At 49.5% G+C, this 27,021-nt stretch overlaps 1 protein-coding gene across 4 annotated transcripts in view; it reads right to left on the minus strand.

Annotated features, from left to right (window-relative positions):
• PCSK6 (proprotein convertase subtilisin/kexin type 6) overlaps window positions 1-27,021 on the minus strand; it is a 191,837-nt gene that overhangs the window by 66,252 nt on the left and 98,564 nt on the right. For 3 of the 4 annotated variants that reach the window (XM_036844929.1, XM_036844927.1, XM_036844930.1), the window contains exons 7-11: window positions 16,378-16,550; window positions 12,088-12,300; window positions 8,643-8,743; window positions 4,532-4,635; window positions 2,852-2,969 (exon numbers count right to left, since the gene is read on the minus strand). In XM_036844929.1, coding sequence (XP_036700824.1) covers window positions 2,852-2,969; window positions 4,532-4,635; window positions 8,643-8,743; window positions 12,088-12,300; window positions 16,378-16,550 — 709 coding nt within the window. The remainder of the gene's footprint in view (window positions 1-2,851; window positions 2,970-4,531; window positions 4,636-8,642; window positions 8,744-12,087; window positions 12,301-16,377; window positions 16,551-27,021) is intronic. The other variant, XM_036844928.1, reaches the window with a different exon arrangement.

Consider the following 27,021-nt stretch of genomic DNA (forward strand, 5'->3'; position numbering starts at 1 on the left):
TGGACCAGGAAACATCTGCAGAGAGGGAGCAGGGAGAGGCAGAGGGAGAAGCAGGCATGTGGGAAGACTTCCTTTTCATCTTTAAGCTAAATGGTCCCAGCAGCTTAGGCAAAGCTACACAAGAACCCTGATGAAGGAAACCAGCCATAAGCACTGGGGGTGCTCAGCGGCCCTGGCTCAAGCGACCCTGGCAGGCAGGCTGCAGCTCTGCCGGGAGATGAAGCCATCAGGGCTAAACACGTATCTGCCTTCCAGGCGGGAGCACTTGGCTGTCTGTCTCTCTCTTGGCTCTTATGTCCTTGGGAACAACTGAATGTGCAGTTGAGGTTTGGGACAGCAGATTGGCTGAATATTCCAGAGAGTCTGAAACTGCTAAACGTAAAGATGATTTTCCCTTAGAAACAGAAGTGCGATTCTTCCCGTCTGCTGGAATTTGCGGGGACCTTTGCTCAAAGGACAGGAACAATGTCACACTGTGTGGTATGGCTGCGCCCTTCAACCCATGCTGTCTAGACTCCGTGTACCAGCACTTAAAAAACAAAATAAAATAAAAATAAAAACAACCCTTCGCCACCTAGGCACCACTCTCCCATCTTAAAACTATTTCTGGCAGGAGAAGAATGCTTCATTCAGGAGCTGCCCCAACGGGGAGGCCAGCGGAAAGGAAGGGCTGCAGCCTGGACGCGGCCGGGCAGAGGGCAGCCTCGTGGGTGGGACCCAGCCCCCGAGTCCAGCACCGTCTAACCTGGAGCTTGAGTGTCTGTGTGCCAGGGGTCTTCCAAATAACCAAGCAAAAGAATGCAAAAGGCCTCTTAATCTCAGAAAACCTTCCACTTTCTCCTGAGTCTGACAGTCTAAGGCTCCCCAGAGAAAACGATGCTTTCAAATGTCAAGGCTGAGACTCGCCTGCTGGCAGACCAGCTCCTCAGGCCTTGGAGGGATAACCCGGCAGTCAGTCTTCACAATTAGCAGCAGGAGGGAAATGCAATTTTTCAAAAGATCCTTCTGTGGCTATTCATCCAACAAATACCTTCTGAATTCCTACTGTACGCAAGGCATCAGCAAGAAACACTTTGCTCAACATTTTATAGCAGAAGGGCATATTATAAGAGGTAGATGTCTTTAAGGAAGGGGCGATCTCAAAGAGAGTGATCTATATTTGTTGATAAAGCAAGAATCCCTTTTAATCACCCATCATTTCTTTTTTTTTCAAACATACATTTTCCAAAGGTAATAAACAGTTATAGATAGAAAGAAATGCATTCCATTCTTCATCAGATTTTAAAGCCTAGAGAAACACCATTCTGAAAAGGATAAAATGGACAGCGGCAACAGCAGAATTCAGGAGAATAATCTGATTTCCTCTCCTAATGGAATACGGTTCTTGCTATTTTATTTACTTTATAGCTGATTTTTTTGGCCATGTGACACAGCCTGCGGGATGTTAATTTCCCAACCAGGGATTGAACCTGTGCCCCCTGCAGTGGAAGCGCGGAGTCTTAACCACTGGACTGCCAGGGAATTCCGTACAGCTGATTTTTTTAAGAACTACCATATGACCCAGCAATCCCACCACTGGGCATATACCCTGAGAAAACCATAATTCAAAAAGAGTCATGTACCACAATGTTCACTGTAGCACTCTTTACAGTAGCCAGGACATGGAAGCAGCCTAAGTGTCCACTGACAGATGAATGGATAAAGAAGACGTGGCATATATATACAATGGAACTTTACTCAGCCATAAAAAGAAAAGAAATTGAATTATTTGTAGTGAGGTAGATGGACCTAAAGTCTGTCATACAAAGTGAAGTAAGTTAGAAAGAGAAAAACAAATACTATACGCTAACACATACATGGATCCAAAAAAAAAAAAAAAAGGGTCTCATGAACCTAGGGGCAGGACACAGGAATAAAGACACAGACATAGAGAATGGACTTGAGGATATGGGGAGGGGGAAGGGTAAGCTGGGATGAAGTGAGAGAGTGGCATGGACATATATACACTACCAAATGTAAAATAGATAGCTAGTCGGAAGCAGCCGCATAGCACAGGGAGATCAACTTGGTGCTTTGTGACCACCTAGAGGGGTGGGATAGGGAGGGTGGGAGGGAGACGCAAGAGGGAGGGGATAGGGGGATATATGTATACATATAGCTGATTCACTTTGCTATACAGCAGAAACTAACACCACATTGTAAAGCAATTATACTACAATAAAGATGTTAAAAAAAAAAAAATCCCAGTGTTTACACTTGAAGCTTATCTGAGTCCATGCTGTGCACTCTGAGCTTATCTGAGCTTATCTGAGACACCGTGCTGCTGTGCACTCTGGATACTAAACCCTCTCCTGCCACAGAGAAGAAGCAGGGCTGCCACCCTGGTCCAGGACCAACGGGGTCTCACTGCGGACTCTCGGGGCCGGTGGAGGTGCCAGAGCTATGGCTCCAGCCTCTAGGAGGCTGCTTGGCGCTGCTGCCCATCGCCCCCAGCCAGCAGGGCAGCTCCCAGGTCTGGGTGGCTCTGCTAAATATTACGGCTAAGAATTTCCGACCCTAGGCTGGGGTTCAGGCTGAGGGACGGACGCCTCAGAATGGAGCAATTGACAAAAGGGGAAACTACAATGACAGCAAAAGGCCTCAGAACAGTACTGGATTAAGAATCGATTCCTTTTCCTGTTTCACAATCTACAAGAAAAAATGCACACATGTATACAGACGCACTGCACGCACCCACAGACGCATGTCCCCACCAATGTGCACAGGAATGCGTGTGTGAACACCTATCTCCCCCCTCCCCGAAATACCTTCCAGCAGAGTCCAAAGGACACACGGGAAGAGCCGAGCTCACCTGGGCCTCTTGTCTGTGACGGCGACACAGCTGTGCTGCAGGGGCACCGCAGTCCACTTCTTGGCCTCCACGACGAGGGCGTCCGCGTCTACCAAGCCAAATCCATAGAGGTGGCTAACTGAAAAGACAGGGCCTTCAGACCCCGCTCCCCACTGCCACCACTGTCCGGGGACAGGCCACCTGTGTCCCTCCAGGGCTGCAGGGCCCCTGCCAGCGCCTGAGAGCCCCGGGCCACAGCACCCGTCCTTCTGAGGACACTCCCAGCTGCTTTACTCTCTCAACTCTTTCAGGCCAGGAGTGAGGGCCAGAAAATACGTCCCATTTTGGTGCAAAATAAAGGAAGTGTTGAGGGGGGCTAGTACTTTCTTTTTGTGAGATGAGGGCGAGTTTCTTTATATTAAAGGGACTTCCTGGCATCTGCGCTCCCCGAATTTTGAACCGGACAAGAAAAGCAAAACATGAGACGCCTTAGTTCACGCAACCACGACGTGCAATAAGCACAATAAAACAAGGCTCTGCTCATCTCTTTTGCCATTTGCTTTCCCTGCTGAATTTCTAGGGCATTCAGGGAGAGCAGCATCACCCAGCACACAGGCTGGCCCAAGCTGGTGTTTAATTTGGCCAACGCAGGAGAGTTTCAGAGTTGAATTTAAGAGGCAAGGTCAAGAACTAGATACAATCTCTTTTCCTATTTAATTAAGCCAAAATTGAAATGTAGGTCAGCTCTTGTTACAGCACACCACTACCACAAACATTCCTGCAAGACAAAGATGCATCAGGCCTAATCAATGGCCTCCTTATTAAAAGGAATGTCCCTCGGAACTTAGGGTAACAATGCTTGACCTATATTTTTCAAACAGTAGTATCAGGCTTGGTGTCAAAATAGTTGGACCTGAGCTAAAGAAAAGGAAAAAAAGTCCTCCCTACCATACCATGGCTGAATGTAAATCTTTTTCAAGTATCTCTGGTAAGAAGCGAGACAAACAAAGCCAGTGGCACAGTCCTATAATAACCTGCTCAAGAGGCTCCAAATATCTGGGTTACAAGCCTGGACTGTGGGTTGATTTCATGGTACCTGTGTCTGTCCCAGGCTATGATGGGGATAGAGCCCTTTTAAAACACAAGGGCTTGATGAGAGAAGTTTTATAGTTAGAAAGTAACTTATATAACTATCTCAATGTCCTCCTTGTACAGGTGAGGAAACTGAGGGATAGTTTCAAAATCGTAGAGCTACCCAGGGCTAAGAATGCAAGTTGTCCTTAGGTGGCACATAAGCAAACATCATTTATCTTAATAATTATGGATTTGTTTTAATGTGCATTAGAAAAAACATAACTACACATCAAACCCATGATTAACTAGATGTAATAGAGCTTCCTTTTAAAATATATTTCTTTGTGTAAAAAAAATAAAAATAAAAATAGGCAAGCCCATTTAAAGAGAACCATGAAGTCAATACTGGTACAGGTGGCCCCTGACGTGGCAAAAAGTCGTGAGGGCTTAGTGAGCCCAGAACTTGAGTGACCTTAGGGTACTTTCCTTAAACTACTGGATTTGTACTTTTCATTCTTGTGACACATAATTAATGTTATTTGGGGGTTCTTTTTGAGAAATTCATGTCCCCGCCTATACAGGCTCCAGGAGGTCAGGACCCACCCAGCCCCGGAGTCTTGGCCGCACCTTTATGACCAGCACCGTTCACCTTCCAGTCGTTTGCTTTGAGGTGGGCCGGCCTGGACGTCTTCACCAGCAGGTGCTGGACGTCCCTCCAGGTCAGCTGGCTGCTGCAATGACACAAGGACAGACGGCTGTACTCACGTGGGCTTGTAAGGCGGCCGCAAGGCCCATCAGAGGTGGGGCGCTGGGAGCTGGCCTCGTGCCTGGACTTGAGGAAGGCTCCGCGGGCTCCCCTCCTTGTCAAGGGTCAACGTCACAACCTCTTTGTAAAGAACGGTTTCTAGTCATCAAACCCTGAGATAAGATAGTACAATGGGTGACCAAAAACCCACAGTGTTAAAGCCCAGCCTTGCTACCACGATCCACCTGAGTCTGTATGAGGCTCTATGGCAAATTCTGGCCCCGGGGAGAGGACAGCCTTACGTATCAGCACGTGTTGGGAGAATCTGGACTGGTCTTCACTATGTGAGTGAGCGTTCCGTGGGCCGGGGCACGCCCAGCCATCACCTACTCAGACCCCATGCCCAGGACCACTGCCCACACACTAGAATTTGAGATTTTAGTAATTCTACATTAACAATATATTCATTTTGGTGCAGAGTAGAAACATTTCATTAAAAGAACACTTGCTCACGATTAAAAATGCAGAGATGAGATATCTTGGACACTAAGACACATTTGCTTGCCTTTTCAACACTCCTCAAAACAGGATCCACCTGACAACGATGCTCTCAGAACCCTGCTCTGTCCACAGCGCTAGGACCGCGTCACAGACAAGAATGGGAGCTCCCTGGGGACTTCCCTGGCGGTCCAGTGGTTAGGACTCCGTGCTTCCACTGCAGGCGGCATGGGTTCGATCCTTGGTTGGGGAACTAAGATCCTGCAAGCCACGCAGCACGACCAAAAAAAAAAAAAAAAAAAAGAGCGGGAGCTCCCTGGATGTGGCCTTCGCCACCTCTTCTTAAATAGCACCTGCCCTGGCTAGTCCTCACAGGCATCTTTCCAACTGCCCACTCTTTGTGTGTGTGTCTGCAAATATACATGACATAAAATGTACCATCTCAACCGTTTTTAAGCGTACAGTTCAGTGCCATTAAATACATTCACCTTGCTATGCAGCCGTCACCACCGTGCGTCTCGAGAACGTGATCATCTTAACCCACTGAACCTCTGCCCCCATCAAACGCTCACTCCCCATCCCTCCCCCAGGCCCCTGGCCAGGCCATCCTACTTTGTCTCTATGGATTTGATGACTCCAGGTGCCTCACACAAGTGGAGTCCCAAGATATCTGTCCTTCTGTGACTGGCTTAGTTCGCTCAGCATAATGTCCTCCAGGTTCGTCCACATTGCTGCAGGGGTCAGAACCTCCTTCCTTCTCAAGGCCGAATGACATTCCATAGACCACATTCATCTATCGATGGACATCTGGGTTGCTTCCACCTTCTGCTATTGTGAGTAATGCTGCTGTGAACATGGCTGTATAAATATCTCTTCGAGTCTCTGCTCTCAGTCCTTTTGGGTGCACACTCACAAGTGGAATTGTTAAATTATATGGTAATTCTTTGTTTCATTTTTTGAGGAGCCATCACACTGTTTTTCACAACAGCTGCACTATTTTACTTTCCCAACAAATGCCCCCTCTTTGCCTGCTTTAGTACTAGAAGCTCACCTGTGGCTTGAGTCCTGGGGGGGTCTGTGTACTCCTCCTCCCTGGGGGCTCCCGCTCTCTGGGGTCTAGCCCTGGCTTCCCCTGATTTCTCCACCACGCTCTCGACACTGTGCTGGTCCCTGGACAGTCAGTGGCCTCCTGGCTGCCTATCCCAACTGTTCCCATCAATACAGTTTCCAGACCTTTTCTTGGCACAAGTTGACCTGCTATCCTCCCCTTATCCACTGGTCTCCTGAGGACCACAGCCAGCCTCACTGTTAGAGGAGGATCTGAGGCCCCGAGTGGCCCACGGCCTTGCCCTCTGGTGGAGAGGCGCATGCACAGGCTTTGGAGTCCAGACGGCAGATGTGCCTGCCGCCCTTTCCCCTGCTTGGCCGGGCTCGTCACCCCTCACATCCGCAAGGTCCACCAAGGATGGAGAAAGCCAGCCCCCCGGGAGCTCAGCACAGATGCCAGGAAGCCTGGGCTTCAGAGCTGACACAGAAAGGGTCCAGAAAGGGAGGATGTGAGAAACCATCTTACTAGGAGAAACTCCATTTCATTTTTGATGATAGTAATGAAATCACATATATAGTTGTATGAAAACATGTCTAAGAAATGGTGTTTAAAATGTTTTTTTAAATAAAGAAGGGATTGCTGGGCTTTGGGGGGTGGTCCTCACACATAAGGCTCTTCCTTCATCCTTGTCACACACTGCTTCTCCCCCTAGGTGACCTGGCTTTGCCCGGCCTCCTTCCACAGCAAAATTGTTGCACACATGAGCAGCTGTCCAGACACTACCCCGGCCTCCAAAGCCCCTCAGCTGAGGCTGGCAGTGTCCCTGGTTACACCAAGTTCCTTCCTGGACCAACCCTATGCGTTTAAATGCTCTAAGTGGACACTGTTTCCAATGACGTGTGCTTGACCTACCACCTGTAAAATTCTGAGGATGAGCTAAAATGATGAGGCAGTGATCGGGGAATTCATGAGTCCACAGGCCAAGTTTAATGGGACAATCCGGCACAAAGCGGGGTTTGTTTTCTATTTAGTTTCAACTAACAAAACTCCTTGCATGTTTCCAATAAGGAAGGAAAGAAAATATAAAACAACGAATCACCAAGTATGTGAAAGCAACTTTCCACACAAGCAACTATTTAGCATTTTTTAAATGAGCCTCAGGACTCAGAAGCTATCATTTTGGCCTGAAAATCAAACATATTTCGCTCTTTCTTTGTGAAATGGGTAGCATTTGAGTTTTACGCTCTTTCGCCTGATGCAAATCAACAAGCAAACATACACAATTAGAAGGATTGCAGCCACCCAAATATAACTTCTGAATCATTTAAAATCTCATCTGCAGCAAATGACTCCTTCAAAGGGCTGGGTTGTTCTGAGCCAGTTTTGATAGTTAAATTAAAAGCTGTTTTTGACCCCATGACTGTATGTGTAGTAGACTCTCTTTTTCTGAACCATCCACCCATTGACAACTCTAGGGGTTTTATTCAGCTTAAAGCAGATAAATCATCACCACTGTATTGTCAACTTATGAACTAAAGTTGACAAAGGGCAGCTGTATCAGCCTAAAGTGTGGCCTGGGGGTGAGGTGCAGGCTTGGGGCACCCCCCCGGTTCCCTGTGCTCCTACGAAGGGCAGGAGACTGTGAGCTTGAAAACGGAAGAGAAGGGAAGAAGCCACTCATGCCCGTTAAGGAGAAATCCTGACGTGAACCTGGAGGACACTATGCTGAGTGAAGTGAGCCAGACACAGAAGGACAAACACTGTGTGATCCCACAAATTTGAAGTCCGAGAGGAGTCAGGTTCATAAAGACAGAAACTAGAACGGTGGTTGGCAGGAGCTGGGGGAGGGGGAAATGGGAAGCGTTATGGGCTGAATTGCGTCCCTTCCCCAAAAATCACACGTTGAGGCCCTGACCCCCAGGACCTCAGACGTGACTGCACTTGGAGATGGGGTCTGTAAAGAGGTGATTAAGGTGAAATGGGGTCATTAGGGTGGGCCCTGATCCAACATGACTGGTGTCCTTATAGAAGGATCTAAACACACACACACAGAGGCCACGTGAGGACACGGGGAGAAGGTGGCCACTGACACGCCAAGGAGAGAGGCCTCAGAGGAAAACAGCCTTGCCGACACCGCGATCTTAGACCTCTAGCCTCCAGAACTGTGAGATCGTACGTTTCTGTTGTTTAAGCCCCGCCTGTGGTGTTTCATTATGGCAGCCCCAGCAGACCACACAGGAAGCTGTCTGATGGGTACAGGGCTTCAGTCTGGCAGACGAAAATGTTCTGCAGATGGCTGGCGCGACGGTCACTCAACAGTGAATGTGCTTAACGAGCACCACCCTTAAAAATGGTGTGTAAAAATGAAATGGTACGTTATGTGTATTTTACCACAATAAAAACTTTTTTAAAAAAAGGAAAAGGAGGGAAGGTAGGTGGGAACTTACTTTGCTTCCAGCGCCAAGGCGATGATGCCGGCCACCATGGGGGCCGAAACTGAGGTCCCGGTGTGGCCATCGGTGCAGCGCTGGCGCAGATCCGTGGTCACCTGGACGGGGGCAGCAAGCAGCCAGGTCAGAGGCTGCTCAGGACACTGCCCCTGGGCAGGCGTGACCTTGGCCCCAGGGACGGAAGAGGTGCTATGCAGACACACCTTGGCAACGGAGGTTTCCGCGTGTCTGGCACCCCTGCAGCAACAGGGTGATGGCGGGGTGGAACGGGGTCAAGGCCACAGCCCCCCACCACTGCAGATGCAGCCCGAGACTCAACAGAGAGACAGAATGAAACAGAGGGGCCTCCGCGGCAAGACCCCCTGCCAGGGCCCCATCAACAACCCCCAAGTCACTCCAGACTTCAGAGCAGGGAAACACGTGGCAGGTGCCATCTGGCCCAGAGAGCATCTCTGCCGTGAGCCAGAGGTCGGCCATCGGTCAGAGAAGGTCACAGAGCACTCTCCACCAGGACATCCTCCCAAGGTAGCTGACAGTGTCCCAGAGCACCCAGTTCTGTCTGCAGCAGGAGCTACAACTGTGTCCCTTGGTGATGGGGTGGGCACTGATTCTGGGCCTCACCACAGTCCAGCCTGACTGCACCTTCCCTTTGAACTGAAACGGAGAAGCACGTGTGGGTACAGCTGGGAGATGCCTGTTGTGCTGGATGGGACACTGGCCCTAGTGTGACTCCCATGCATTTTGCAGGTGGAACTAAGGCTGCTACCAGCTGACCTTAATTCGCGGATTATCCTTGATTATCTAGCAGGCCCGATGTAACTACAGGGAGGGCTCTTAAAAGTCTGTCACAGAGGCTTACGAGGGGCCTGACCCTCCTGCTGGCTTGAAGAGGGGCACTGGGGGGACAAAAGCCAGGAACATGGGTGGCCCGCAGAAGCTGGGAACAGCCCTCGGCAGCCAGCCCACACGGAAACAGGAGCTCAGTCCTATAACCACCAGGAGCTAAGTTCTGTGAACACCCTGGATGAACAATGAATGGATTCTCCCTCCAGCCTCTGGAAAGGAACGCAGCCCGGCCAACACCTGGACATCAGCCTCGTGAGACCCAGTGGAGGCTGCAGCACTTCTGGCCCACAGAGCTGTGAGATGACACAGCTGTGCTGTTTCCAGCTGCGAAGTTTGGGACAATTTGTTATGACAGCAATAGGAGACTAATATACCCACCAACTGCAAGGCTCCAGCAACCCATCTGCAAAACCCTTGAGAACGAATTTCCCCCGTGGTAACAGTCCAGATCCTCTTCCAAACACAGCATTTTCCTTCCTCATGATTCAGCTGGGCCGACCATCACCAGTGAGAGGGATCCAGCCCGTGTCACAAACACAGAGGAAGATTCGACAGGGATGCTGGTGGAGACCAGCCTCCTCCCCCCTCCTAGTTCAGCAGGACCTTGACACTGGGGAGGGCAAGGGAGCAGGGATGAGGATGCAACCTCTCTGACCCCAGCATCTTCATCTGCAAAGGGGCTTAATGCCAAGTCCTTCACGGGGCTCCTGTGAAAGCACAGCTGGCACCTGGCACATACTTGTACTCAGTCAAAGGTGGCCAGTGAGGGAAACTGAGATTGTGTGGGCAGGAGACCAAGCTCCCAAGAGCAGGTAAGGCTCGTGGCTGGCTCTCCAGCCTCAGAGAAAGGGGCATGAGTAGAGGGGCCTCCCCACAGGGAGGGGATGGCTGAACCAAGGTGGGCAGCCCCTTCCTGAAACCCTACATCCTGCTTGGTACTTGGCCGTGTTCAGTGAGTGAATGAATGAGGGAGAGATGCCGCTTCAGGTGCAACTTATTTGATCACAAGCCCTGTCTCAGCACCGGGCAATCCCTCGCAGGTCGGCACTCGCTGGATGGTAGCAAGAGAAGAGGACGAGGGGTCCGAGCTCCAATTTCCATGGACACCTGCCTGAACGTGCAGACGCGAGCTGCCCACCATCCAGGGCAGGGGCTCACCCCCTGGCAGGGTCTCTGAGGGACTAAGGGACTCAGAGCAAACACCTGGCCTTGTTGAGTTGGGGGAAAAAACAAAAACCAAAACAAAAAAACAACCTGCCACCCATACTACCAGGGACGAGCACCAGGACAGCAGCTGCAATGGAGTGTGATTTTCTCTTTCACCCTCTGCCCAGCGACACCCTTCTTACCATACATTAGGGCTCAGAGAATTTTTTTAAAAAAGAAAAAGAAATTAAGGCATTTTGTAGCTAAGGCGTGTGCCCACGCATGCACACGTACACACATGCAGATGCCGTGTGATTAATTAAGCAAATAAAGCTGCAAGCCCTGCTCCCAGGGATGGGGAATGGCATCCACCCAGCACAGAGCCCCCGGCACACAGCACCTCCCTGCCCCCTCCAGCCGAGGCCTCTGTCAGGTTCTGCTTAATGAGACTCCAGCAAGTCCGTGTTCAAACGAGCTAGATTCCTAAATGAACAGGACACCATTCAGAATCTCAGCCCCATCCCAGGGGTGCACGGTCCAGTAGAAAAGGAAAATAAATTAATACCTTCATGAACCAGCCCGGGCCGCTGCCAGGCTGGCGGTGGGAGGATCGCGGCTGACCTTCCCGCTGGTGCAGAGCAAATCAGGGAACGGGAAGCCTGCACGCTCCCGCAGAAAAATGTAAAAATATGCCTGCAAATAATGTCTAAAGATGTGGCCAGGCAACAGGAGAAATGAAAAGACGCCAGTGAGCTTTCAGGTTAAACCAGTTGGCCAGCTCCACGGTCTCCTTTTTTAAACGTCTAAAAACCATCTTAATGACTGTGCATTTGAATTCTGCATTCATTTCAACTTGAAACCCTCCCCTCTTACATTTTTTTAAAGTAGGAAAGCACGTAGGGAAGGAACAAGCACAAACTTCACCCATCACTAAACTAAAAGTTACTTTCTAAAAGATAAACCGCACTTATGTTCATTGAAGTGAGCGTAACCGACAGAAACCACTCTCAACCTGAAGTGTCTGGAAAAGTCCTTTTGTGAGGAAGGGAACGCCTAGGACACTCGGATTTCTAAACTGTTTCAGTACAGAAGCAAGACTTTCTCTCACTCTGTTTTGCACGTTGAAACTGAACTGGCCAGTTGGATCCCAAGCGATGTGACCACAGAACGTAGAAAGCTAAAAAAAGACACTGTGCTGAGAATACACCCCGTTCTTAAAGGGTATTTTTAGATCCCTAGAGACAGAGAGGGTTTTAATTGGTATTTTGTGCCAAAATTAGAAAGGCAGGGTCTGAGGAAGGTTGCCAAGGGCCTGGGGTTTTCCTTGAGGCACAACTAGTTCCCTGACAGCAAGGCTGGGCCCGGGGCCAGGTACACACTGCCCTGACTGGCCCGTCCTCCTGGGAATGGGACGAGGAGCTCATCCCCCGGGGTTCCGCCGAGGACTCACGATTTTGCGCTCGTAGAAGGCCCCGCTGCTGTAGGTGGTGGCCAGGGTGGACGCACACTCCTCTAGGTACCAGGGCTTGTAGCCGTTCTCGGTGGTGCTGCTCACGGAGATGGTGTAGATGCTGTTGGTGTAGCCATCGCAGGAGCAGTGGTCCCCCTCTCGGCCGCCGTTCCCCGACGCCCAGACGAAAATGGAGCCCAGGCCCTGCCGGCCCTGGAGGGGAGAGGACAGGTGTCAGCCCACACGGACCCCCAGCTGGTCTCACCCCTGTCCGGCGCCCCCCTCCGCCCCTGAAGAGGGAGGGGGCTGAGGAGGATGCACTCAGACCAGACAGAGGCCGCCCAGTGCGTGGTTTGTGGGCTGGTGGGCTCCATCGTTCCAATTTTCATAGAGTGTTGGCGGCAACAGCTATGACACCGCAGAATCACAACGTCATACTGAGAAGCTGGCCCAGAAAGTCCTCCCTGTTCTTCACGGGAAAATCAAGGCCCTCACACAAGCTGTTCTGTCCCAGAGCAACACCAGTAATTTCCACCGCAATGACCCATGATCAAAAAGACCAAGCAGCGCCCTCAAGTACACTGAGATGAAAGCTGACGGCTGAATTTATGACGTTAATTTTTCTGGGGGAGGAAGAGGGCAAAAGTTCCAGAAAACCCAGCTGCAGAAGCATCCTTCCTGGAGAGCGAGCTCCTTGAAAAGCAGGTGGGCCCAGGATTTGCAGGAACAAGGGCCAAGGGCCAGAACACCCCGGGGCCATCCTAGGAGAGCGCCCCGGGGCTTCCCCATGGGTCAGCGTTGAAGCGGCCACACTGCCAGTGCAACCAAGGCCAGCGGCTTCACCTGTGTGTAGGTTTTCACATTTAAGGACACACATGTGACAGCAAGTCTCTGGAAGACAGCAGCAGGTCAGGGGAGCTCCTGCAGCCTCTCCAACCCACACCCATGGGATCCAACCAACACTCATCCCAGCCACAAACACCAGCTAAAGAAGAACACCAGTTCCAAGACGGAACCGACCCGTTCGGTCCGAAAGGCTGGACGGTTGGTGGGCACAGCCAGGCCCAGAGAGCGGTGCCAATACCCGTCTCCACGTGGGCTGGCGGCTCCGGCATCCTTGCCAAGGATACTCCTGTCCAAACACACAGGAGGAAACTGACACTTAGGTCCAACAACTGGCCAATTTAAAGAAAATTTTCAACAAAATCATACAATTCCCCGTAGCCCGACCGAAGCGCTGCTTCTGACAGGATGCCTGACACACCCTTGGAGCTCAAGTCCACCCGGACTGAGGGCACCCACCCGCTCCAGAAGCACCCGGACACCCCACTTTTGGACCAAGTAGACCACAGGTCCCCACCCTTTTGTGCCTGTTTGTCTTCACTCCCACATCCCCACCAGTTCCAACCTGAGGCTCGAGGGACAGCCCAGTCCCAGGGCTCAAAACTGCCTCATCCACTCCGTTTTCCACATCTCGAAGGTAGACCTGCCCAAACGGCCAAGAGCTCGACAGAAAAGTTACTTACAGTTAGCAAAAAGGGCAACCTTCTGGAAAAAAGGCACAAAGGACTAAGGACATGCGTGTGTCTGTGCCCATAACTACCTGTAGGAAAAGATTAATCAGAAGCTCGTTCAAAGCAACGAAAATTGGAATGAAAGGGTGTTGAACCCATCAGAGCCTATCTTTATTTCACCTCCAACTCCTCACCTCACTCCAAATTATTTATCAAAGGCTGTCATTTTGCAAAGCAGGGCAAGCGACCTTACTGCTCCAGCAGCATGGAGAATGGCCTCAAAAAGCACTTCTCACACTCGTGAGGAGAATCCCCGGGGGTCTCGTTACATCGCAGACTTGGGCTCAGCTGGTCCAGGTGAGCCCAAGATTCTGCACTTCTGACGGGCTCCCAGGTGATGCCAGCCCTGCTGCTTGGGACCCCACTTTGAATAACAGAGGCCTGAATGCCAAAGACTTGCATCGCTTCACCTTGCACTTTGCAGGTACCACTAGACCCATGAGTTCTCACAGGCATCAAGGCGTCCAAAGCCTCTTTCCCTTCTGAAAACAGTTTCCTGGAAAGGGAACGTGGGAACGAGGCAGAGGAAACACCCAGGTCTGAGCCATCTCTGAGGATTGCATTTTCACTTTCCGGGTCTTCCGTTCCTATGGAAGCCACAGGACAGAGGCTCTAGGGGACGTTTCAACCCCGGCTATGAACTTGCACTTCTGTTCAGGAAGCCACCACCTCAACCCCATCGGAACGTATTTGAGCATCTTGCCTGGGAAGCGGAGACCTCATCCACGGACTCAGAGGGCTAGCACATGCCCGGCATCTGGACAAAGCCAGTGCTTTCAGCCACAGTGACACTGACTCTCCCCTTCTGGGTGACAAGCCACATGAGGACCAACATCAAACACATCTTTATGCCAAAGTACAGAGTCTGATGTCTCCTACCACCAACCCACACGATCTACCAAAGATGAAGTCAGATTTTACAGTAAAAGGATATAGGTGACAAACAACAGGGCGTCGTGGAGGAAAAACAGATGGGAGAATGTGGTTCGGTCTGAGATCATCAAATCTCTAGGAGGATTTTCAGTGACAACTTCAGACAGCTGCGATTTAAGGCTCCCTATGTGGCATATTTTATTCAGAATGACTAAAAAAAAAAAAATGAAATGACTTCAGTATTTCAAGAAACTGTGACAAGAATGGCGGGGAACCACATGGTCCTCTCCGCACCTTCCACACTCCCCTGAGAGCTGGATGAAGCCGGTGTTGCTCAGAATTCAGGATTGCTCCTCTGTGGGGCACCACGAGGGGATGGGCAGAGTGTGATAAGGGCTGCTTTCACTATAATCCTCTGGTACTATTTGATTTGTTAACTATTTATTAACCACATTTTAATCATGCATGGTTTACAATAAGGTAAGAACTTTTAAAAAATGTTTAAAAAAATATAGATAATAAAATGGGCTTGACCTGGCCCCCCGTCCTGTTTCCTGTAGAAGTCAGAGGTATAAACCCTGCCTTGGGGATGCCTGGACCTCCTGACCCAACCCTGCCAGCGTCGCCGGGCCTCCCAGGGCCACCCGGACGCTGACCACAGCTCTGTGTCTGCTCCAAGAAGCTGTCCTCGCCCAGAAATCTGCCTTGCCACCCTGCTTGTAAGAGCTGGGTCATCTCCAGGACACCCCCCCACCCAGGCTTTCCTGACTCACAAGGACCCACAACTGATGACCACAGAGTGACTGGGCTGGACCTCCCGAGAGGAGCCTGCCAGCCTCCTCCGCTCCCCCTCAGCCGGTGGGTGGAGGGCCCATGCTCAGATGTTTGCTCGGTGTAGCCCCCAGCGGGGTCCACCCCACACATCCTAAACACACTGGGCTGCGAGCTGGCAGGGAGAGAACACGGCCAAGACCTGCTGCTGCGGGGCTGCTGGCTGAGCACACTCCCCGTGATGGACGCAGACCGCTCCTCGGCTCGGGGTTCCTGTGAGCAGGTGGGCCGAGGCCCAGACACCCCTTCCACCTGCACTGTCCCAGGTAACAGGCCAGGTGGTTAGTCTGGGATCCCCACCACCTACCTGCATACACCTCTCAGCTGGGGGCAGTCAGGCTCCAAGGCTCAGAGCCAGGGGGCTGGTGAGTGACCAGCTGGTACTTTCCGGAACAGCTGCTCTGTAATGAGGTGGCGTCCTTCTGCTCTCGTTGGTGGATGGCCGCTTCCCTGAGCCCCCAAATGACTTCTCCCTCGCTCTGGTCCTGGCACCATCGCTGTCCTGCTTTGGGGCTCTCCCCTGTCACTCTAATTCTGTGTGTATGCTGCTCAAATTTATTTATTTTTTAAATTTTTTTTTGGGGGGGCCACACTGCACGGCATGTGGGATCTAGTTCCCCGACCAGGGATGGAACCCACGCCCCCTGCAGTGGAAGCACGGAGCCTTAACCACTGGACCGCCAAGGACGTCCCTTAAGTTTATTTACTGTTACCTACGTGACAAGATTTCTTCTTACCTATATGACATGTTGGTTGTTTAATAAGACATACTTTGAAACAGCATGAAGATGGTCCCATATTTGTTTCTTAAAAAGGTGAGTGAACCCAGTTCCTTCTATATGCATAGAAGTGTTAAATAAAGAGCATTTGGAAGATCATCTTTGGGTTTGTCGGATTGAGAGTGTTTTTAATATTATCTTTTTGGCTTTATTCCTTCTGATGTCTCACTGTTAAATATTTTCACTATTCCCCCCATCCCTGAGGCTCCCTCGCAGCTCTGGGTTACTCACACCTTTTTAATGCCGTACTCGAAGGCCTGTCTGGCCAGTCGGCCGGGCCCGTCCACCGTCTTCCCGTCGTCGTCCGGCCCCCAGCTCGCGCTGTAAATGTCGATGTAGTTGGGTCTGATGCCCAGGGACTTGGCCTCCACCACGTCGGTCACGTCTCCGTCCAGCATGCGGATGCCTGGAAGCACAGGCCCGTGACAGTCGCATGGAAGGTGGGTGGGTGGGTGAGGTTCCGTGCGGATGTTGGTCCCCGCATGGCCACTGGTCCCCGTGTGGACCGTGGTCCCCGCACAGCTGTCCGGGGTGCTGGGCACAGCATCCGGGCCCCGTGCTTAGCTGGGACACCAAGCTACTGGAAACTCCTGCTCTTAGAACCTCGAAACTGTACTCAAACACAATGTCAGAGACATTCACGGCAAGACAAGAGTGAGATTAGGCCCGGGTGACGTCAAAAACTCAACAAGAGTACTCACAGCCACATGGGTGCTGACCGAGGAAGGGGCTGAGGTCATCAGAGAACCAGCTCCTTATAGCTGGACAGCCTTAAAGGGGAGCAGCAGAGATAGACTTCAACACCGTCTGCTTTACCTGCCGGCTCTCCATCTATTTCCCTTCCCCTCGTCCCTGCCTACCATGGACTGAACGCTTATGTCCCTCCAGATTCACATGCTGGAGCCCTAACCCCCGATGTGAGGGCATCTGGAGGTGGGACTTTAGGAGGTAACTAGGTTTAGGTGAGGTCAGGAGGGTGGCCCCAGGGCAAGATTAGCACCCTTCGCTGGCTTCCTGTCCCCTCCACCGCGTGAGGACACGGATGGTGGTCGTCTGCCAGCCACCACGTGGGCCTCACGGGGAACCAGTGGGCCAGCACCTTGATCTTGGACTTCTAGCCTCCAGAACTGTGGGAGGTAACTGTCTGTGATTTGGGCCTCCCGGTCTATGACCGCCCGAGTGATTCAGAACCTCAGGTGCCTGGCAGTAGGACAGCGTGGGGATGCCACCATCGTTCAGACACGGAGACGGCGGCACAGGACAAGTGGGGATAGATGCCTTGTCACCCCCTCACCCACGGGAGGGACATGGGGCAGGCCATGGGGGAAGCCCTGCTTTGACCACCAGTCGTGACCAGCTAGTGACTACAAGAGCTACCTTGTCTCACTAAGCTTCTGTTTTCTATAAACTGTGATGATGAAAATTATTGTATCTATAGAGGTGCCATAAACACTAAAAAAGACGGTTCATATAAAGTGCCTGGAGTGCGGTAAGTACCCAGTGTGTGTCAGCAGCTGGTCTGACCCCATCTGTAAAAACGGGGATAGTGAAACCTACCTCCGGGGGTTGTTAATAACTACTTTTTACCTTTATTTTTAAAACATTTACTATTTGACATGTATGAAGGATTGCCTAGCACAAACGTGTTAGTTATAAAGCCTAATAAAATAACAGACACACGTGAACATCCATCTAGGGAAAATATGAACTTGAGCCACTGTGGCCTCAACCCAGGCCCTGCCCCTCACAGAGGAAACTGCTCAGAATTTTGGACTAGTCTTTCCATTGCCTTTAAAAACGGGTGCTTTAATACAACTGTATGCATAATACACTGCTTAGCTTTGCTTGTACTGGGAATTCATCCTTTCTTGGTTATGTATGTTGTAAACATCTTCTCCCAGTTGATGCCTTGTCTTCTCACTTGTTATGGTGTCTTTTGATAAACAGAGGTTCTTAATTTCAAGAGAGTGGGAGCCAATTTCCCTTTGAAGATCAAGGGGGTTATTACGAGGGCCAGATCTTTTCTGGGTTTGTGGGCATCTGTCGTGGGGTGGTGCCACTTCTGCTGCATCAGCTCATCGCACTTTCTCCTTTCTCAGATTTCTGGGTGGACGAGGAGAGTCAGAGTAGCCCCAAATACCATCCTTCCCAGTTGCTAGTCTGTGTGCCCAGGGCCTTCGCCTCTTTGGCTGCGTCAGAGACACTGGGCCCAGAGGCTCTTGGAGCCACGAACCCCAAGGAGGGGCCATAACCAGTACAGGACGTTGGCCACGTGGTGTGGCAAAGGCGGGGCCCCAGGCAAAATAAAGAGCAGCTCACAGCTGGGGGAAGAGAGCAGGGGTCAGACAGTCCTGGGGTGGAATCTCATCTCGGCTGCATGTGACCTTGGCCCAGGGTCTCAAACTGTCCGAGCCCTTGTTTTCCACAAAACTTACCTGCCAGGGTAGTGGGGAGGATTAAATATTTGTTAAGGCCCTGGGGCCCTGTGCTTTTTGAGAAATGGCAGCTGCTTTCTTTATGCCCTTCTATTTGGCAATGGATTTTCCAGGGCAAGAGACCCCGCCGGTCACACTGTAGCCACAATCAATTCTGATGTCCTAGGGGTGACATTTAACCTGCTATCCTAGGGCTTCTCCATGCCAGTGATAGGTGTTGGGATGCCTCTTTTTGAACAAGAACAAGATGCCAAACGACATCTAAAATAAGTAAAAACATAAGACCAGAATGCTTTCCCAACACTTCTCACAATGCTCCTCATCTTGGAGGAAGAGTAACTGACGTGTGAGAAAGAAAGCATAATGTATTTAGATTTTAATGAAGCATCTATTTTCCCCAACACTGACAAGTTGCCAACAAGGAAAAGGTAAATATTTTCAGTGGAAACCTGCTGTTCCAATATTAGCTTTAAATGTGAATGGCTCTCTGGAAACGCCAAACTGAAGAAAACAGTCATTTCTCCAATGAAAAAATAAAGACTTATTTCCCATAAACTGTCAGGTACAAAAATAATGTGGACAAATCATTTGGATGGCAGATCCACTCATGGTTGTTAGCGTGCTCACGACTCAGCAGTGGGCTGGGTTCAGGGCTCCCAGGGTAGGATGAGCAGGCCTGAGCCGTCCACTCCAAGGGCCAGTCTGTGGCACCAGGTGGGAGGAGTGTGAGGAGGAGGAGGACGGGGCTTTGCAGGGTCTGATAGGTTTGCGTTTGGGTGGACAACTCCTAGTGCTGCCAGGGCTCAGCCCCCCAGGGAAGAATCACATAGCTTGCCTCGCAGGAAACAATAAACTTTCCATAAACTGGCCTGCACCCAACGATAGCTTCAAGGCCCCAGGAGAACCTGATGAAAGCAATGATTTTACAAGTCTCTTGATGAAGTTAAAAAAACTAACCGGGACTTCCCTGGTGGCGCAGTGGTTAAGAATCCGCCTGCCAATGCAGGGCACACAGGTTCGAGCCCTGGTCCGGGAAGATCCCACATGCCACGGAGCAACTAAGCCCGTGTGCCACAACTACTGAACCTGTGCTCTACAGCCCGTGAGCCACAACTACTGAGCCCGTGTGCCACAACTACTGAAGCCCACGCGCCTCGAGCCTGTTTTCCACAACAAGAGAAGCCACCGCAATGAGAAGCCCGCGCACCACAACAAAGAGTAGCCCCTGCTTGCTGTAACTAGAGAAAGCCTGCGTGCAGCAACGAAGACCCAACACAGCCAAAAATAAATATAAATAAATAAATTTATTTAAAAAAAACCCAAAACACTTTTTTTTTCATAGTGACCTGTCCTTCCTCTCTTTTCCTGCTCCAATTTATGGTGGGACTTTGCAAACCACAGGCTTGTATAAGGCAAGGCAAACCCGTGGACATGCAGACGACCATGTGAAGCAGCCCGAGACACAGAACTTCCCCTGAAAACGTCCTGAAGAAGTTCCATGTTCAAAGGCAACGGATTTGTCTTCTATGTCTGTGAGTCTCTTTCTGTTTTGTAAATAAGTTTAATTGTATTTTTTTTTTAGATTCCGCATATAGGCGACATCATATGATATTTGTCTTTTCCCAAAGGGGAAAAGGGTGGGGGATAAATTAGGAGTTTGGGATTAACATACACACACTACTAAATATAAAAGAGATAACCAACAAGGACCTACTGTATAGCACAGGGAACTCTACTCAATACTCTGTAATAACCTATATGGGAAAAGAATCTGAAAAAGAATATTTATATATAAAATATATATAAAACTGAATCACTGTGCTGTACAGATGAAACTAACACAACAATGTAAATCAACTGTACTTCGATATAAAATAAATAAATAAACAATTTTTAAACAGTAAACAGTAAGATCAGAGTGTGCTGGATTTGGAGACGGGGTCTTTAAAGGGGTATTAAGCTGAAATGAGGTCACATGGGTGGGCACCCATCCAACATGACTGGTGTCCTTTTAAGAAGAGGAAATTCTGACATAGACAGCACAGACTAAGGGATGACCACGAGAAGACACAGCGAAAAGCAGCCGTGTGTGCTGGTCTAGAGAGAGACCTCGGAAGAAACCAGATCTTCCGACACCTTGATCTTGGACTCACAGCCTCCATAACCAAGAGAGAATACATTTCTGTTGGTAAGCCCCAAAAAAGGTAACAGGAAGAACAGACACACACACATACACACACACACACACACACACACACACAAGAAGTCAGCTATCAGCCGGTTATTAATGTTTGCAGGAAGGCAGGGGAGCGGGGCACGGGGCCCACTTTTGTTTATTTAGAAGTAATGTATTTTGCCTTCAGCAAACGAATGGCAATGCTAGAGCAATACAGGCAAGTAAAATGAGATTGTAGCTTCCTGAGTGTGACAAATAGGCCTCCCCAACAAATTTTGCTCATTAATTCTGAGTTTATTTTCATAAATCCACAGAGAATTGGTTTTTGGTTTTTTTTTCTCCCCCCACTAAAACTACAGTACATTCTGTTCTACCAACAGCCATTCTGGGCCAAGTGAGGTTGCAACAGTTGTTTAGAAATGCTAAAAACCTAAAAGGTTTCTGTTAACTCTCATTATGGCCTAAGACAAACAGGGCTCTCAGATCTCTAAATACACCCACATGTGACAGCCTCCTCCTAGGACCCGGGGGGGCCATGGTCGGCCGGGTTGTGAGCCACATCTGCACTTGCCATTGTCACACGAAGTGCCTGGAGACCCGCGGCTGATGGCCAAGCCAAGTTTCCCCTGGCCTCCTGCTAGGTTCCCAATCTCCCTCTGTAGTGGAAACACAGCTAGAGCCAGCGGTGCCCCAGTGAACTCACAGGCCTGTCCTGCCACGGAGCCCTGGGCCCCTCCTAGGTAGGTCTTGAACCGGGTCTCTTATTTTCTGTATTCTGATGCTTTGACATCTTGGGGCCTTGCTGACCCTGCAGGGACTGACACCTCCATGCTCCAGGGCTGGCCAGTTCCTGGAGATGGTCCAGAACTCCCCCAGGAGCACATCTTTCCTATGCAAACCAACCAATCCAGAGCTCACACCCCCCAAGTACCCCCCCTTTATGGGGCTTTTACAGTTGGGGTTACTCTCCACCTGCCCTAATCACCCCAGGGCCAGGTACCATACAAGCAGGGGCAGCCCCTAAGCCCTGAGCCCTGAAATGATTCAAACTAGCCCATCCTAAGCCTGCTCACCCCACCTCGCCCATTCTTTCCTGCAGAAACCACAATAAAGGCTGAAGCCCACAGGTCCCCTCGCTCCCTCTGCCTCCTGACCGACCCTGGTGCTTTTCCGTGTGTCCTCCATGCCAGGCATAACCCATCCTCTTGGGAACTGTGAGTAACAAACTCTGTTCAATGGCCATTGTCTCCTGATCTGTGGGCCTTGTCATACCTAAATAGTAATGAAAACTCTATTTTAAAACAGGTCACTCTTTTATAATCAGGTTCTGCTGATTTTTCAGAGAACTATAAAAAAGTGGAAGAACCTCAGCAATGCTCTAGAGATTTGAAACCCAGACTGACTTTCGTGGTCTCTCCACCAGGGAGCAGGGGCCAGAGAACAAGGAGATCCAGTGAGAGCTGGCAGCTTGGGACAGGGGACAGAAGAGCATGATGGGGACCCGAGTATCCATCCTGCAAGTGGGAACACGAGGAGCCCTAGCGGATGTGCACCTGTGACAAGGACGTGAGCACATGCCCTGAGCTGGCCTTTGACAGAGACCAGAACACGGTGGCGATAAGACAGTCACACCACCCAGAACAGAGGCCACCGGCTTGTCACGTAGGCTTGGACTTGTTCCCTGTGCTCTCCCCGGCCTTTCTCACACACCCCCAGAAGCGGAGCTGCTTCCCACTCAGTGTCTGTGAGGACAACCTCAGGAACCCCAACACGCAGCCTAGAACCGGCTCACCTGTCCTTGGGGCGGGGGGCTGCAGGGCAGCGGCCACGCTTGTCCATCTCCTCCTTCCCAAGGCTCCTCTTAGCCTCGGGGTCCCAGACCCAGCAGGCGGGGGGTCTTTGATGAGAATGTGGGGCTACAGCTGCCCACAGTCACTAAATCCCCCCAAACCTCCCAAGGCATTTAGAATCCTCCTGCAGTGGAAAATGCACTTGGAGCCTTTGAAGATTAAACTGTAGCTTAAACTGTCCTCTTAAAACACTCATAAGCCTAAACTGCTTAATGGAAACACTAATGAGACTGAATTCTGTGAGTCTGAATTAACATAATTAAGTAATTTATGGGCGAGGATTAATTTAGCTGTAATGTACTTAACAGTCTCATGTTTGCGAAAAGAAAGGCATGATTCAGTTCCCCAGTCAAAACAGAGAACAAAAACACCAACAGGAATTTGCCTGCTGCTGTTTCACTTTTCCTTCCCAGAAACAGAGTCAACAGACTGAAAAGATGCACGTCCTTCATGCAGCCTGAGCAGAGAGTTTTTCAGTTTCAGGGCATCTGCCAGGCCCGGGAGGGGTTCCTGGCAGCCGCCCATGGCCCTGCTCCCTAGCAGCCTTGGGATCTGTCCTTTGGGCCAGGGGTGCTTCTCCGAGCTGGACGCAGGGCAGGTTGTGCTCCAGGTGACACCGTCCTGACCCAGGGAAGTGTCTGAATCTTGCTAAGCATCAGTTCAGGGGAGCAACTCCCCAAAAGACTGATGCCCTTTAGAGTTAAAGGGGTGAGGGCATCACTGCCTGCCTTGCAGGTTCCCTGACAGAGCAAGTTCTGCTCAGGCCGGGGTGGGGTGGACAGCTGGCTGCCCAGAAAGCCTGTCTCACAGGGTGCTGGGAGGGGCCATGAAGCCAGGAGGACGTGATGCAGCGGCCGGGCTCACACCCAGGGGCCTCTCAAGGCACCGGCAGGGAGGGCCCTGTCTATGGAGCTCACCTGGCGGGTGAGATGAAGGAGATGATGATGATGATGATGATGATGATGGAGCTGAAGGCTGGTAGGTGCAGGCAAGTCTGAGCCCACCCACCACCAGTGCTGACCAGAAGCAGATGGGGAAAGAGGGAAGGAGCATTACAGGGAGTGAGAAGGGGAAGATCAAACATAGGGGTGAAAAAAAAGGTTAACAGAGTGAGAGAGTAAAGAGAGGTTAAGTGAGGAGAGAGGACGGGGTGAGGCCCGCCATCCTTTCCCTCCACCTCCCACGTTGCCCCATTATCGGAGGAAGGACAGAGTACACAGCTTAGTACATTTGAGGCTGAGAGAGAGAGCAAGGCTGAGATATCTTTGGAAGGAATGTGAATGCAAACAAGGAAAAGAATACACGTGCACACCATGGACCCTTCCTTCCTGCTTCTGTTCCTGCTCACAGGGCTTGGTGGCAGCTGTCCTCATCCGGCCACCACCGTGTCCAGCATCAGACACCCACAGCCACAAAGGGACAACCCGGGCTTCAGGTCAGCAGGCCTGAGTTCACATCCTGGCTCTGCCTCAGCAGCTGTGTGGACCTGGACATGGCAGGGAACTTCTCTGGTTGTCACTTTCCCCTGGTGAAAAGCGGCCATGATAATATCCAACTTGCAGAACCATTCTGAGGATGAGATGCACAGACGAGTATACATGTCTGGTGCAGCATCTGGTAACTAACAGCAACCAGTGACAGCACTTAGCACCATCACAATAAAAATACTAAGGAGCTTGGACCACGAAGGAAAACCGAGCCCTCGGTCCACCTCTACTCAGGGCCCGAATCCCTAGAAATAACAGGAAAAAGAGAAGAAAACGAATAAAACTGTAACAGCCCTGGAAACAAGACTGGCAGACGAGATGTCCAAGGAACTGCGGGAAGGCAGCGAGCAGATGGGATGAGGTTGCAGGAGGAAGCAGGGCCTGGGTGGGGAGGCTGCTGCCGAGGGGAGAGCAGTGCCAGAGGAGCAGGGCAGGGGCGCCCAGGCTGGGCGTGGGCAGCGGCAGGCTTCATTCAGAGGCTGAGAGGCAGGACAGAGCCCGGGGATGGGGAGGCTGCCACCGCCCTACCAGACTTCAACATCTTCTCTCAACACTCGATAGAACAGCCGGACAGAAAATTAGAAAGGATGAGGAAGAACTCAACACCATCAACCAACAGGTTCTCATAAACATTTTTAGAACATTCTACTCAACAACAGAATACACGTTATCCTCAAGGGCCCACAGAACATATTCCAAGATAGACTAGACCCTGACCTCAATGAATTTAAGAGAACTGAACTCCTACAGAATGTGTTCTGCAACCACAATGGAATCCAACTAGTAACTGACGACGGACGGAAAATAGAAAAATCTCCAAGCAGCTGGAAACAAAACAACACACTTTTAAAAAATCCACAAGTCCAAGAGGAAGTCTCAAGGGAAAAACAAAACAAAACATTGAACTGAATGAAAAGGAAAATACAACATACCAAAATCTGTGAGACATGGCTACACTATTGCTAAGAGGGAGATTTATGGCACCATTGTTTACATCAGAAAAGAAGAAAAGTCTCAAATCAATAACCGAAGCACCCACTTCAAGATCCTAGAAAAAGAAGAGCTAAATAAGCCCAAAGCAAAAGGAAGGAAGGAAATAATAAAGAGCAGAAAACAGTGAAATTGAAAACAGAAAAACACTAGAGAAAATAAGTGTAACAAAGAGCTAATTTTGTGAAAAGATCAATAAAACTGATAAACTTCCAGTTAAGAATGACTAAGCAAAAAAAAAAGAAGACACAAATTACCAATATCAGGAAAGAAACAAAGAATATACCCACAGATGCTACCAACAGCAAAAGTGTAATAAGGGAATATTACAAACAACTCTACACAAATATACTTGATAAATTAGATGAAATGGACCACTTCCTCAGAACACACAAACTACTACAACTCACCCCAATATGAAAAGGATAATTTGAACAACCCTATATAACTTTCCAAGAAACTTAGTTTGTAATTTTTAAAAAATCTCCCCGCCAAAGAGATATGGTTCCACTGGAAGATTTTACTAATAGTTTAAAGAATTAACACCAATTCAACACAATCACTTCCAGAACATAAAAGAGGAGGGAACACTTCCCAATTCATTTACTGAAGCTAGGATTACCCTGATAGTACAAAGACAGTCCAAAAAAAAAAAAAAAAAGAGCAAGAGAGAGAAAGAAAAAGAAAATTACAGACCAAGAATCCTCATGAACACAGACACAAACACCCTTAACAAAATATTAGCAAACAGGTTTCAGTAATATATATATAAAAAAGGAAACACCATGACCAAGTGGGGCTTGGTCAGATTCAGTACTGGATCAATATTCAGAAATCAACCAATATAACCTACCATATTAACAATTTAAAGAAGAAAAATCACATAATCGTGTCACTCAACAAGGAAAAGGCAGTGACAAAATTCAATACCCATTCATTTAAAAAAGAAAAAAAACTCTCAAACTATGACTAGAAGGGAACATCACCAACTTGCTGAAGAGTATTTACAAAAAAAGCCTACAAGTAACATTATACTTAATGGTGAAAGTCTGAATGCTGTCCCCTAAAGTCAGGAACAAGGTAAAGATGTCTGCCCTAGGTTGGAAGTTCTAGCCATGGCAACAAAACAAGAAAAGGAAATAAAAGGCATAAGGATCAAAAAGAAGAAATAAAACTGCCCTTATTTGTAGATGACATTATCAAGTATAAAATCTTAAAGAATCTACTCCTAGAACTAATAAGCAAGTTCAGAAAGGTTGCAGGATATAAGATTAACATGCAAAAGCAGTTATATTTCTGTATGTTAACAATGAACACATGAACATCAAAATTAAAAATATAATGCCTGGGACTTTCCTGGTGGCGCACTGGTTAAGAATCTGCCTGCCAATGCAGGGGACACGGGTTCGACCCCTGGTCTGGAAATACACCACATGCTGTGGAGCAACTAAGCCCGTGCGCCACAACTACCGAGCCTGCATTCTAGAGTCCGAGAGCCACAACTACTGAGTCCACGTGTCACAACTACTGAAGCCCGCGTGCCTAGAGCCCGTGTTCCGCAATGAAGAGTAGCCCCTGCTTCGCGGCAACTAGAGAAAGCCTGCGCACAGCAACGAAGAAAAAAAGAAAGAAATACAATGCCTTTTATCATTGCTTAAATAAAATGAAATATTTAGGTATAAATCTAACCAAACATGTATAGGACTTGCATAGTGAAAGCTTCATAGTGCTGATGAAAGAAATCAAAGAAGATCTAAAAAAATGAAAAGAGGTATTGTGTTTGTGAAGACTGAACATAGTAAAGATGTCAGTTCTCCCAACTGATGTACAGGTCTAACACAATCCCTACCAAAACCCCAGTAAGATATTTTTTGTAGATATTGACAAGATAATGATAAAATTTGTATGGAAAGGCAAAAGAACTAGAAAAGTTCATATA

The sequence above is a fragment of the Balaenoptera musculus genome, chromosome 2 (assembly GCF_009873245.2).
Source record: "Balaenoptera musculus isolate JJ_BM4_2016_0621 chromosome 2, mBalMus1.pri.v3, whole genome shotgun sequence".
NCBI classification, from domain to species: domain Eukaryota; kingdom Metazoa; phylum Chordata; class Mammalia; order Artiodactyla; family Balaenopteridae; genus Balaenoptera; species Balaenoptera musculus.